General features: G+C 34.3%; 1 protein-coding gene across 3 annotated transcripts in view; it reads left to right on the top strand.

Annotated features, from left to right (window-relative positions):
• Positions 1–13593, top strand: part of SCAF11 (SR-related CTD associated factor 11) — a 70941-nt gene extending 57348 nt beyond the window's left edge. For 2 of the 3 annotated variants that reach the window (XM_079139496.1, XM_079139498.1), the window contains 9 exons: positions 1432–1490; positions 1861–1970; positions 3245–3346; positions 5334–5440; positions 6880–9561; positions 10303–10646; positions 11850–12068; positions 12421–12540; positions 12796–13593. In XM_079139496.1, coding sequence (XP_078995622.1) covers positions 1432–1490; positions 1861–1970; positions 3245–3346; positions 5334–5440; positions 6880–9561; positions 10303–10646; positions 11850–12068; positions 12421–12540; positions 12796–12942 — 3890 coding nt within the window. In that variant the 3' untranslated portion in view covers positions 12943–13593. The remainder of the gene's footprint in view (positions 1–1431; positions 1491–1860; positions 1971–3244; positions 3347–5333; positions 5441–6879; positions 9562–10302; positions 10647–11849; positions 12069–12420; positions 12541–12795) is intronic. The other variant, XM_079139497.1, reaches the window with a different exon arrangement.

Raw genomic sequence — 13593 nt, 5'->3', positions numbered from 1 at the left:
TACAGTATACACATTTTATTTGTTACAGCAATTGTGGATGACATTTATGTGAAGGATGGATAATAGCTCTAAACCAAACAGCAGTTGTTTAGTATCTTAAAAGGAAATTAGTAGTTGTTAGGTAGAAAGTAGGCTCTTAGTAACTGGACTAACAAGAAAACTGAAATATACATATGGTCTTACAACATCAGGAAGCAAACCTCCTAGTTAATCATCATGATCTATTTTGGAGAAAGTCAGTAGACCCTTGTGAAACAAGTAAAGACTGAAGACTAAAAGACAGTTGTTTGCACTATAGGCTTTCTCCAGAGTTCTGAAGAGGGAGCAGTGACGGTATCTGCAGCAGTTTATTGTGGACCAAAAATGTGTTAGATGACTAATAACAGAACAACTAAGAACAGTAACTTATAAAGATATTAATATAATTTTTTGTGGTTACTTGAATCCTTTATCTTTCTAAATGTGGAAGTACTAGTAGAAATTAATATTCAGAGCTGGGCATGGTGACACACACCTACAATCCCAGCTGCTTAGGAGGCTGAGGCAGGAGGATCACAAGTTCAGGCCAGCCTCAGCAACTTAGTGAGACACTGTCTCAAAATAAAAAAATATAAAGGACTGGGGACTGGCTCAATGGTTAAGTGCCCCTGGGTTCGATTCCCTGCACTAAAAGAAATTAATCTCCAGCAAAGAATAAGCCATGAGCAGTGTAGCCAGAAACATTGCTGTAACAAAAAACTATTTCAGTTAACACTGTGGTTTTCTCTTTAAAGTTTGAGGAAGAATGGAAATACTTAAACCCATTATCAGTGGCTAAATGTAATTAAAGGTTGGCCTGAAATGACCTCAGTTTCCTCTAGTGAGCTCCTACTTAAGATGAGCTAACCAGTACTATCTTTTAGGTAATAACTGGAAAATAAATGTTGAGTATATTATTGTTATTAAATAGTTTTACTACTAGTATATATCTTTTGTTATAAGATGAAATTTTGCGCAGGGCAGAAAATGTCAGCTAGGATTTTAATAGTCGTATACTCCAAGTATAGCAGTTTTCTTTATTGTGGCCTTTTGTGTTTTCCTTATTTCTGTGATTTAACAAGATAAATTATTGCAAGACTGAGGCAAAAGGATCACAAGTTTAAAATCAGCCTGGGTAACAACAAGAACCTGTCTCATAACAAAAGAATCAAGGATATAGTTTCATGCTTGCCTAATGTGTGCAAAACTCTGGGTTCAGTCCCTCCTAATACAGGGGTAGGGAAGGGGGAGGAAAAAAAACAGCATTTTGGAAAATGTATAAATGCAAGTAGTATTATTACAGACACCACTTTTCTATGTATTTTAACTTTCTCTTGCCAGTGTCAAAGGTTTACAGCCTTTTGAAATAAAAATTAAGGTAGGGTAACTGACTCCTTTTGTGTGTTTGTACAGGAATCTCTTCATACAATAAAATGGGAGGAAAGAAAAATGCAGCAATAAAGATAAATAAGGTTTGTTGAAATTTAAAAAAATATGTTTTTATGGGCACGGTGATGCACTCCTGCAATCCCAGCAACTCCGGAGACTGAGGCAGGAAGATTGCAAGTTCAAGGCCAGCCTCAGCAACTTAGTGAGGCCCTAAGCAACTTAGCAAGACACTGTCTCAAAATAAAAATGAAAAGGGCTGGGGATGTGGCTCAGTGATCAAGTGCTCCTTATTTCAATCCCTGGTACATCTCCTTGCTGCCAAAGTTTTTTTTTAGATAATAACACTGTATGGATATTAAAAAAAAAAAAAAAGTATTTTATATTGACTATTAAGTACCTTTTATGCAAGTAGTTTTGTTTTCCTGTTTCACTAACTATTTTTTACATTTCTAGCCTCAAAGATCAAACCAGTGTGCAAGTCATTGCTTCAGAAATTTTTTCTCCAATATATTTTCTTCTACTAGTCACACTGGAGAATCTTCTTTTACCTATAGAGCTTACTGGTTAGTATTTTCTACTTTTAATCTGTTCTGTTTCTGGTTGATGTTGTAATCATTATAATTAACTTGGTGGAATTTTAACTCTAGGCTCAATAGAAATTATGAAGGCGCACCTTGTTTTTTGTTTTGTTTCTTTTGCCTAAGTGGCTCTAGCAAAGAGAAAACCTGATATTTTTGTGCGTTTCTCTATATGTAATACCTGTGTATGCCTGTGTACTTTGTTATCATTAATAAGAAGTTGTTATATGATGAGAAAGTGTACGGGGTATTTGTTAAGTTGTGGGAATAGTACCTAATGAAGTGGAAATCTTTGGAGCTGATGTAATCTTTGAATCCATAGTGACTGGCACATAAATGCTAAATAGATATTTGTGGAATTTGAAGATTAAATTTGGGTTTTAAAATCACAGTCAGTTGAACCAACAAGGTTGAGATTGTGTGATTTAATTTTAGAGCTTGGCAAAGTATCAAAGAAGCAATTAGATCTGAGTAGCCTTTTGAAAAGCCAAACTATTACCCATTTTTATTTGTAGTAATTGTGACCTTTATTTTCTTTTGTTGTATACTTAAAGTGGGAAAGTATTACACCTAGAATTTTTCTCATTACTGGAATTAGTAGTCTGAATTAACAGTTTAAAAGTTTAAAAGTACCTTCCTGGGTACGGTGGCATACACTTTAATTGCAGTGACTTGGGACCTTGAGGCAGGAGGATTGAAAGTTTGAGGCCAGCCTCAGCGAATGAGGTAGGCCCTAAACAACTTAGTGAGACCCTGTGTCAAAAAATAAAAAGAGCTAGAGATGTAACTAGTAAAGTATCCCTGGGTTTAGGTTCAGTCCCTAGTTCCAAAAAAAAAAAAAAAAAGTCTGCAACTTTTAGCATTCAATTAAATATAATTTTGACTTATAATATGTAAATTTTACTTATTGCTGGTTGTGGTGGTACATGCCTATTTATCCCAGAGACTCAGGAGACCTCATAAGTTTGAGGCCAGCCGGGGCAATTTAGCATGACCCTGTCCTAAAATAAAAAATAAAAAGGGCTGGGCTGTAACTCAGTGGTAAAGTGCCCCTGGGTTCAGTTCACAGTATTAAAAAAAAAGTTTCTTACTTATTTTAGGAGTGCACTTATTTGAAAGTGTTTAGGGAAAAAAATCTTTGCTTGTAAGTATGATCAATAATGTTAGGTATATAAACTATTGCTCTCTTAGTATAATCCAGTTGTTACTCTCAACTTTTATTTTTGGAATTCTGATGAAAATCTAAATTTATCTTTTAGTACAGAATTTATAGAAGTCACTGAAATCAGTGCATTGATTAGGCAGAAGAGACAGGAACTGGACTTGTCATGGTTTCCTGATACATTGCCTGGAATTGGAAGGTAAAAACTGATGTTTACTCAAGTGTTTATATGCTAACATGCACACAAGTTATCATTAATATTTAAGTATAAGAGAGCCATATTTGATAGTTATCTTCGTGAGGAAATTTTGTGTAAGTTAAACTTAGATTTTTAAATGCCTAATGAAGGTTGCAATTTAATGGACCCCTTGGCAAGTCAAGAATTCTTCATCTATTTAATAAGTACAGATATTTATATGCTAGAATCATTTAAAAGGGAACAGGATCAGGCTAGTAAGATTCATTAATAATAAAAGCATTTAGATTTCTTATCCTTCCTCTATACTCTTTTACCATTTCAGTCTTACGAGTAGTCTGCTGAATTGTTTAAATATATTTCCTTTTCAAAAATGTTCCTCTAGATGACTATTTCAAGTGCCTAGTCTATTCTGGCACTTAGGATTTTTATAATCTATTTCTTTGTTTTTAGTTTAGGTCCTAAAGCTACTAGTACAGTTCCAGATACGTACTACATACATGTATCAAGCTCCTACATACAGTTTAAGGATTTTGCCTGAGTTTTATATTTATTTCCTATAACATATTATGACTTTATTTTACCTGTCACTGTAAGATAGTTCTGTGTAGGGCCTTTATTCTCCAGGAGTGATGATGGCACATAAATAGAAATAAAATTAGGAAGTTCAAATATGTATGCTCTGAAACCTTTCTTTATAGTTACGTATTTTTGTACATATACAAGTTGCATATTGCTTTTCCAAAGTTTTTTCTCTTTAGAATCTCATCTGATTATGAGTAAGATAGTTTTTTGTTAGGAGAACTAAATTGAATATAGATGAATAAGAAAAAGGAACTTGAGAAGTGGATTGGATTTAAGTGGAGAAAACTGGAGTAGGGGGCATGTCTTAACTGGTCCATAGGGATACTGAGAACTTTGAAGAGCCATTGTCCTCACATCAAGGATTTGCAATAGAGGAATAAAATTTAATTTACTAGTTGTGTGGAAGAGGAAGAATGGTGCAGAGGAACTTTCTGGAAAAATAGAAATGTTCTGTTTCTTGACTGGGCTTGTGGTTTATATAGATTCTTTGGTAGAAAGTCACCAGACTCTACACTTAAGATCTGTGCATCTTATTTTATGTTGTAATTTTTCCAAGTTTATTTTTAGAGTGGCCAGGAAAAACAAAAACTAAAACAATCTTGATAAATATCATACTATAATGATACATGCATATGTTTATAGCAGCACAATTCACAATAGCCAAACTATGGAAATAGCCTAGGTGTCCATTAACAGATGAGTGGTTAAAGAAAATGGGGTAGACATACACAAAGGAGTTTTAGTTCAGCCATAAAGAAAAATGAAGTTATGTCATTTGTAGGAGCATGGTAGAACCAAGTATGTTAAATGAAATAAGCCAAACTCTGAAGGTAATAGGTCATGTTCTCTCTCGTATGTGGAAGCTAGAGAGGAAAAAAAAGAAAGTTGGGGTGAGGGATCTCTTAGGGAAACCAAAGGAAGATCTGTAGAGTAGAGGAAAGGGAACAAGGGGAGGTAGGAGGGGAGGGAATGGAGAAACTCTGAGAAATGATATTAGCCAAATTATATTGTTGTAGTATGTGCATGTATGAATATGTAACATGCAATCCCAACATTATGTACAACTATAGTGTGCCAATAAAAATACGGAAAAATGTTAACAATATTAAAGTACTTGAAAGAGAAATATCTGCTTGTACTTGGTTGCTTTCATCTCTTTACATTCATTTAACAAACAAAAAAAAACATGCAAACATGCTTTTCAATGTTTTTTCTTTGCAGCCAGTTGGTAGCCAACTTTGGGCAATGAATAATCTTGAATTTAGATTTTTAGTTACTTGGGCAAAAAAGTTTATGCACTGTATTTTAGTATTGCTAACCAGATTTGGAGAATTAGTTTTAATTGCTGGTCTAATTTTATAAACAATTTAAACACAAATGTCTTTATTTTGTTTTGAATTTTCAGAATTGGTTTTATTCCTTGGGATATTGAAACAGAAGTTCTTCCTCTCATATCTTCTGTGTTGCCAAGAACTGTTTTTCCAACAAGTACCATATCTTTAGAAAATTTTGGTAAAGTTTGTGAAAATTTTTTGTATTTTAAAAAATTATTATTATTAGCTTCTTCCAATTTTATAGTAATCTGAGTATTAATGACTTAAGTAAGTTTTAATAACTTCAGATATTTATATAAATCGGACAATGACTTGATTTGAAAATCATTCCAACTTAGAGTGTAAATATGCTTGTAAGTATGTACACTGTATGTCTGTATACATACATATCTGTATGAATGCATTCAGATTACATATAATGGACCGTTCAGCCATTAAAAGGAAGGAAATCCTGTCATTTGCAAAAACATGGGTGAATTTGGAAGACATTATACCAGGTGAAATAAACTGGTACAGAAAGACAAATACCATGTGATTTCACTCACGTGGTATCTAACAGTTTATTTCATTGAAGTTAAGAATAGAATGTGGTTTTCAGGAGATGGGGTGGTAGTTGGGGGGGTGGGACTGGGGAGATATTGCTTAAGGATCCAAAATTTGAGTTGTGAGGAGTAAATTCAAGAGACCTAGAGTATAACATGGGGACTATAGTTAATAATATATTATAATCTTCCAAAATGCTAAGAGTAGTTATAAAGTATTTTCAGTGCAATAATAATAACTGCAATAATGTATAGTTAATTAGCTAGATTTAGTCATCCCCTAGTGTACTTATACTTGAAAATATTGTGTTCTACACAGTAAACACGTACATCTTTATCTGTCAATTAAAACAAAAACAAAAATTTGAGCCAGGCTGGGTGTGATGGCATATGCCTGAAATCTCAGCTTTTTGGGAGGCTGAGGCAAGAGAATTACAAGTTCAAGGCCAGCCTGGGCAACTTGGACCCTTTCTCAAAATAAAATAAAAAGGACTAGAAATGTGTGTCACTAGTAGAATTCTTGCCTCACATGTGTGGTGAGACTCTGGATTCAATCCCTAGTACTGGAGGAAAGAAAAAAAAAATGGTTCCAACTACAAAATCCATTTTAGAATTTTTTGAAATTACAACTCCAGGCTTTGGGGAACAAAGAAGTCTCCTTTCTTTTTTAGGGCTTTTGTATCTAAACCATAGATCTTTAGAAGTAGCATATGTTAATATTTGTGAAGAAGTAGTCTGAATCTTTGTGTATTTATTGCTAACTTGATAATTATTCTTTTTGCCTAGATAATAACAGTTCATTAAACTAATAGCAGGTACCCACCTAAACATTTTACTTTCCCCCCTTATAAAGTTGCCCATATGGATTCAAGTGCAGTTATAGCTTATTTCTATAGCATTACTAAAAGCTGATGAAATCCTGTATTACTCGATGTTAGTAACTATGCATTTATTTAAAATTTGATTCATAAGTAATTTTTTACTATATTGCCCATTCTCATACTAAAATTAACTTAAGCCAAACTTATTGTCATTTTTTGAAATACTTTTTAAATTTTGTTTTCTATCGTATCAGGTACTTTTTGCAAGGAATACACATTAACACATACCCAGGAAGGGGAAGAAAAGAAGCAGACTTCTGGTACATCAAATACTAGAGGATCAAGACGAAAACCTGCAACAACAACTCCTACAAGGAGATCTACACGTAATACAAGAGCTGAGACTGTCAATCAGTCTCAGAGATCCCCAGTATCAAGTAATTCTGGGTGTGATACCCCAGGTAACAGTAACCCTTCTGTAAGTGTTTCCTCTCCAGTTGAGCCAGAAAAGCAAAGACAAGCTCCAAAACGGAAGCCTATAAGAAGAGGAAGAAAACCACCTATACTGAAAAAGAAACTCCGGAGTTCTATACCTCCCCCTGAAAAATCATCTTCTAGTGATTCAGTAGAGGAAGAAATAGCAGAATCTGACACACCACATGTGTTAGAGAAAGAGCAACAATCAGATGTAGAAAGTAGTAACATTTGTTCTGTGCAGACAGATGTAGAAAATCAGTGTGCTAATGGTTTGAAAAGCTGCAGTGAACAAATAGAGGAAAGTGAGGAACATAGCAAGCATCGTGATGTAGAGCAAAAAGAACCATATTCTGAATCTACTCGAGATCTTCCTGTGCTAGTTGGAGAGAAGGAAGAAAATAAACTTGAGAGTACAAATACAGAAGCCAAGGTTTTGTGTTTAGAAAGTGAGCTTTCTAAAGACATTTTTGAAAAAGGAAGTGATCCTTTGGAAAATCAAGATCAGATATCTGAATCTTCAGAATCAGAGGTAAAGGTAGTTTTATGTTCAGATCATCCTCTAAATGATTTTCTTAAATGTTCAAGATCTGAAATTGAAATACACCAACCTGTCTCTAGTCCCCTAGGTGAGAAATCTGAGAATGCAGAGTCAGTGGTTAATAAAGACATAGTAGAAAGTTCTGTAGAAGGAATTATTGATCATGATTCTTCAGTAAAAACAGACGAGATTGTAGAGAGCCCCAAGTTAGAATCTTCAGATGGTGAAATCATACAAACAGCAGACGTGAAATCTTTTGAGAGTGCAGAGGTTCAGTTACTTACACATGTTGACAATGAAGATGCAGTAATAGCCGCAACATGTGATACTGCACAAAATGAAAATTTGGATAACATTCAAGACTCTGAAAACAATTTATTAAAAAATGACATTAACACCAAATTGGACAAATCTTTAGAAGAACATACTGAATCTCTGGTTGAACTTCCCAGATCTCTAGAGTTGCCCAACACAGACATAGAGCAGATACAGAAACATTTCAGTGAGGATGATAATGAAATGATACCCATGGAGTGTGATTCATTTTGCAGTGACCAAAATGAATCTGAAATTGAATCATCTGTAAATGCTGATACTAAAAAATTAAATGAAAATTCTGTGGCACACAGTTCTGAAAATATGCCATCTTCTGATCCTGTAAATGAAAAGGTTGAAACTATGTCTCAGCTATCTGAAAGCCCAATAGATATAACAGATAAAGTCAAAAAGCCTCGTACTCGGAGATCAAGATTTCATTCTCCATCTACAACGTGGTCTCCCAACAAAGACCCTACACAAGAAAAGAAGAGGTCTCAGTCTCCATCTCCCAAAAGAGATACCGGAAAAGAAAGCAGGAAATCTCGATCACCATCTCCTAAGAAAGAATCTGCTAGAGGACGGAAAAAATCTCGTTCTCAGTCCCCCAAAAAGGATATGGCAAGAGAAAGGAGGCATTCTCAGTCTCGGTCTCCAAAAAGAGAGAGTGCCAGGGAAAGCAGAAGATCTGAATCATTGTCCCCCAAAAGAGATATTTCTAGAGAGAACCAAAGATCACAGTCAAGAGTGAAAGATTCCTCCTCAAGAGAAAAATCGAGGTCCCAGAGCAGAGAAAGAGAAAATGATGGGCAGAGGAGAGAACGTGATAGAGAAAGGAGAACTAGACGGTGGTCCAGGTCCAGATCTCGTTCTAGGTCACCATTACGGTCTAGAACAAAAAGTAAAAGTTCATCGTTTAGTAGAAATGAAAGAGATAGCTACTCTCCCCGGTGGAAGGAAAGATGGACAAATGATGGTTGGAGATGTCCACGAGGAAATGATAGGTATAGAAGGAATGACCCAGAGAAGCAGAATGAAAATACTAGAAAAGAAAAAAATGACATCAATTCAGATGTTGATGATCCAAATTCTGACAAACATAGAAATGACTGTCCCAGTTGGGTAACTGAAAAAATTAATTCTGGGCCTGATCCAAGGACCAGAAATTCAGAAAAGTTGAAAGATTCCCACTGGGAAGAAAATAGAAATGAAAATTCAGGGAATTCTTGGAACAAAAACTTTGGTTCAGGTTGGATGTCGAACCGTGGTAGAGGTAACCGTGGCAGAGGCACTTACAGAGGTAGTTTTGCCTACACAGATCAGAATGAAAATAGGTGGCAAAACCGAAAACCCCTCTCAGGGAACTCAAATAGTTCAGGGAATGATTCTTTCAAGTATATGGAACAGCCACCCTATAAGCGAAAAAGTGAGCAAGAGTTCTCATTTGATACACCAGCAGATAGATCAGGATGGACATCTGCATCTAGTTGGGCTGTGAGAAAGACTTTGCCAGCAGATGTACAAAACTATTATTCACGACGAGGGAGGAATTCTTCAGGTCCACAGTCTGGATGGATGAGACAAGAAGAGGAAACAACTGAACAGGGTAACATATTGTTTACTTACTGAGAGTATTTTACTTGAAGAAAGAGGTTATAAATGTAGTATTTGTATAAATTGAAATGATCTTTATTTGTAGTTTTTATGTTAAACTGAACCCAAGTTGTTTACAAGTCATTTTGCATTACACAAATATACATATATACATACATACATATGTCAGTATTTCTTTTTAAACCCCACACATTCTCTAAATCTTGCCATTTGCTAATGTCTTAAATATATTATGTAGTGCCGCTACATAGAAGTGTTTGGAAGGTTCCTATATGGAATTTAACTTCTGTTAACATTTATTTCAAATGTGTACACTTGAATTTTTATTGATCATTGTTCTCATACAAATCACTTTTCTAATATTTATCTTTCCTTGGTTTTCTTGTGAAGATCATGAAAGAAAAAACCTGTTCAAAATATTAAAAATTAACTTTACTTGTAATTTAGTAATCAATTTTTATATGACCTTTTTTAACTAGTAAGCTTGAATTACTGATTCTTCACTAATGTTCATGTATGTTATTATGTGAACTTATTCTTAAAAATAATTTTGAACATTTTCTCTTAGTTACAAAACCATTCTGCATTATTTTAGACATGACAGGATTAAATAATTAGAGATTGGTTTTGGTGTTCTTGAGTCTTGCTATTTAATTTTACTGTAATCGTTGGTTCTTTGCTTCTCTGAAGAGATTTGTAACTTTTTTTTCACAAGCCTTTTTTCTTTTAATAGATTCTAACCTAAAAGACCAAACAAACCAACAAGTTGATGGTTCTCAGCTACCTATAAATATGATGCAACCACAAATGAACGTAATTCAGCAACAAATGAATGCACACCAGCCTATGAATATCTTCCCATATCCAATGGGTGTTCATGCCCCTTTGATGAACATCCAACGCAATCCATTTAACATTCATCCTCAGCTACCCTTGCATCTCCACACAGGAGTGCCTCTCATGCAGGTAGCTGCTCCTACCAGTGTAACTCAGGGACTGCCACCACCACCACCCCCTCCCCCGCCATCCCAACAAGTCAGCTACCTTGCTTCACAGCCAGATGGAAAGCAGTTGCAGGTATGTTTTTAGCAACTCAAGTTTAATCAACATAAATATTATATATCAACATTATAAATATTTTAACTTTTAGGGGCAAATGTTCAAGAAAGGGCTTCTTGGCATCCAGAAAAAAAAAATTTATTGCTAATAAACCTTCATAATCCCTTTTTTCTTTATCCTTTTCAACACTGCTGCCACCAGCCCCCAATAGGAAAATTAATTGAACATGCAAGATACATGTATGCTATTATTTCTATTCAACAGGGTTTTTTGTCAGATAAAGGAGACTACATAATGCCAGTCGTGGTGGTGCATGCCTGTAATTCCATTATTCAGGAGGTTGAAGCAGGAGGAGTGCAAATTTGGGGATATATCTCAGTGGTATTGCTTGCCTAGCATGCACAAGGCCCTAGATTCAATTTCCAGTACTGCCAAGGGGTGGGAAATGAGACCAAAATGTGAGTCAAACTAGCATAGAGTGGAGGGTGCTTTAAGATGTTTCCCTGTTTTAATTGAATTTTTGGGACAGGGTGGTGGAAATTAGTGATTCCTACGATAAGGCTTTATTGCCATGTTTGGACAAATGTTAGATAAGCTATTCATTACCCATTATCATCTGTGTTTCATTTTCATGAATTTACTATGCTAAAAAAGAAAGAAATGCCTTTATGAGAGAAAATTTGAATAATTTTGGATTGCATTGCTTATAGTTTTATATCTACCTTAGAAATTTTAGAATCATGACAATAAGATTTATTTGGAAGAGTAGAGAAGTGGCATTTTAGAGTTTGGGTTCTTAATATCTTTTTCTGTGAACTCAGACTGTAGGCCATTTAACATCACTGCCTCATTTTCTTCAGTCCTTAAAGTAGGGACATTTACTTTAATTAATATTTCTAAAGACTCTTGCAGGAAAGATATAACTCTTTAAATACTGTTTTTCTCATTTATTTATGTTGCCATGAGAACATTGTAATACACATATATAATTTAACATCAGAATGTTACTCGTTTTTCTTGAAACAGCTCTTTATATATATTTATATATATATATAAATATATAAATGATCTAAAATACGCATGTCTCATAATTTGAATCTTTTTGTGTTTAAGTTCTTAAGGTTGAATCATTTTGTTTTTTAATATTTTTTCTAATACATGACTCATAGATTTCTTTTGACTACAAGTAATCCATTAACTGATGATAACTCTTTAAAACAGGGTATTCCTAGTGCTTCTCATGTAGGTAATAACATGAGTACACCAGTCTTACCTGCTCCGACAGCAGCCCCAGGAAATATGGAAACAGTTCAGGGACCAAGTTCTGGTAATACTTCGTCATCAAGTCACAGCAAAGCCTCTAATGCTGCTGTAAAATTGGCAGAAAGCAAAGTAAGTGTTACAGTGGAAGCCAGCGCAGATAGCTCGAAGACAGACAAGGCAAGTTCAAAGTTGAGAGCAACCTACATAAATCTCTATATGATAAAGATGAAAAAAAAAATTAGTTGTCTGTTGTGCAGTGGTGAAGGGAAATTATAATTAGTGGTCTTAAATTCCATTATTACTTAATGGAATGTGTTGATGCTTAGTGAATTACTGGTAATATTACATAATTATTTTTATCAATATTTGATGCATGCATTAGTAAATAACTGTTTTGTGTTTGTTACACTAATATCTTAAGTACTTTTGTAAAAATGTCAGTGTGCAGTATTTTCAATTTTACATTCTTAAATAAATTTTTGAAAGTATGTGATTGGTAGATAATAATTATACATTTTCTTCTCATCAGAAATTGCAAATTCAAGAAAAAGCAGCACAGGAGGTAAAATTGGCCATTAAGCCATTTTATCAAAATAAAGATATCACCAAGGAAGAATATAAAGAGATTGTACGGAAAGCAGTAGATAAAGTAAGTTATAGCTTTAGTGATGCTCTGGGCGTATTGTTTTGAACCACCTCTATTTTAATAGAGGAATGCTTAATTTTAATTAATAAAAGCTAGCTCCTACTAATTCTTGTCTGCTTTTTACCTTTTGAATAAGTTCATGTGAGAGATGCAACATGAAAGTTACTGTCTCTCTGTGGTTATTTGTTTTCACAAAACTTTCCATCTTGCTTTAATCCCTTTAAGCATGAAAAAAGTTTTCCTCCCCTTTTCTCTTAGGTTTGTCATAGTAAGAGTGGAGAAGTAAATTCTACCAAAGTGGCAAATCTGGTTAAAGCGTATGTAGACAAATACAAATATTCACGGAAGGGGAGCCAAAAGAAAACTCTGGAGGAACCTGTGTCTGCTGAAAAAAACATAGGCTGAAATGGGGAGCTCTATAAAGGACATTGTCAAGATATCTGCAAAGTGCAATTTCAACATGTACCATTAACTGAAAATCATACATAACTGTGACTGAAATTTGGTTTTGATAAAATTATTTTTTTTAATGTAGGATATAATGTTTTGTTCTAAATAAATATAGATCTGCACTGCAACTTCTATATCCAACCCCTCACCCTCAAATAAAGCAAATTCATGGGAGAGAAAAGGGTTTAAAGGAATTGTGCATTTTTACTAGGACTGTGTTATAGTGTGGATACTGGAAGATGTACAGCTTTTTGATTAGAATAATGGAGTGCATAGATTAGAAACTTCTAAGTGCACTGGTTTTGGAAGATATATATATATATATAAAATACATTTATTCTGTCAGACTAAAAAATAAAGTATGATCTTTATGACTTTCCCCCTTAATTATAGAAAGTTAAATAATGTATCACCATGAAAAATATTTCTAATATTAAACAGAACATACCAATTGCAGGGTTCCTAATGTGTATTTTTAAAGCACATATCTGAATAAATTGCTTAGATAGAAAACAAATTATCACATAAGTAAAATTTAGTGTTCAAAACTTTGAGACACTCTTTATCTGTTGTATCGCCAAATAAAGGTTATGCTGCTTGTTTTTC

The sequence above is a fragment of the Sciurus vulgaris genome, assembly GCF_902686455.1.
Source record: "Sciurus vulgaris genome assembly, chromosome: 5".
NCBI lineage: Eukaryota > Metazoa > Chordata > Mammalia > Rodentia > Sciuridae > Sciurus > Sciurus vulgaris.
The sequence above is the reverse complement of the archived record's forward strand: the minus strand, read 5'-3'. Positions and strand labels throughout refer to the sequence as shown.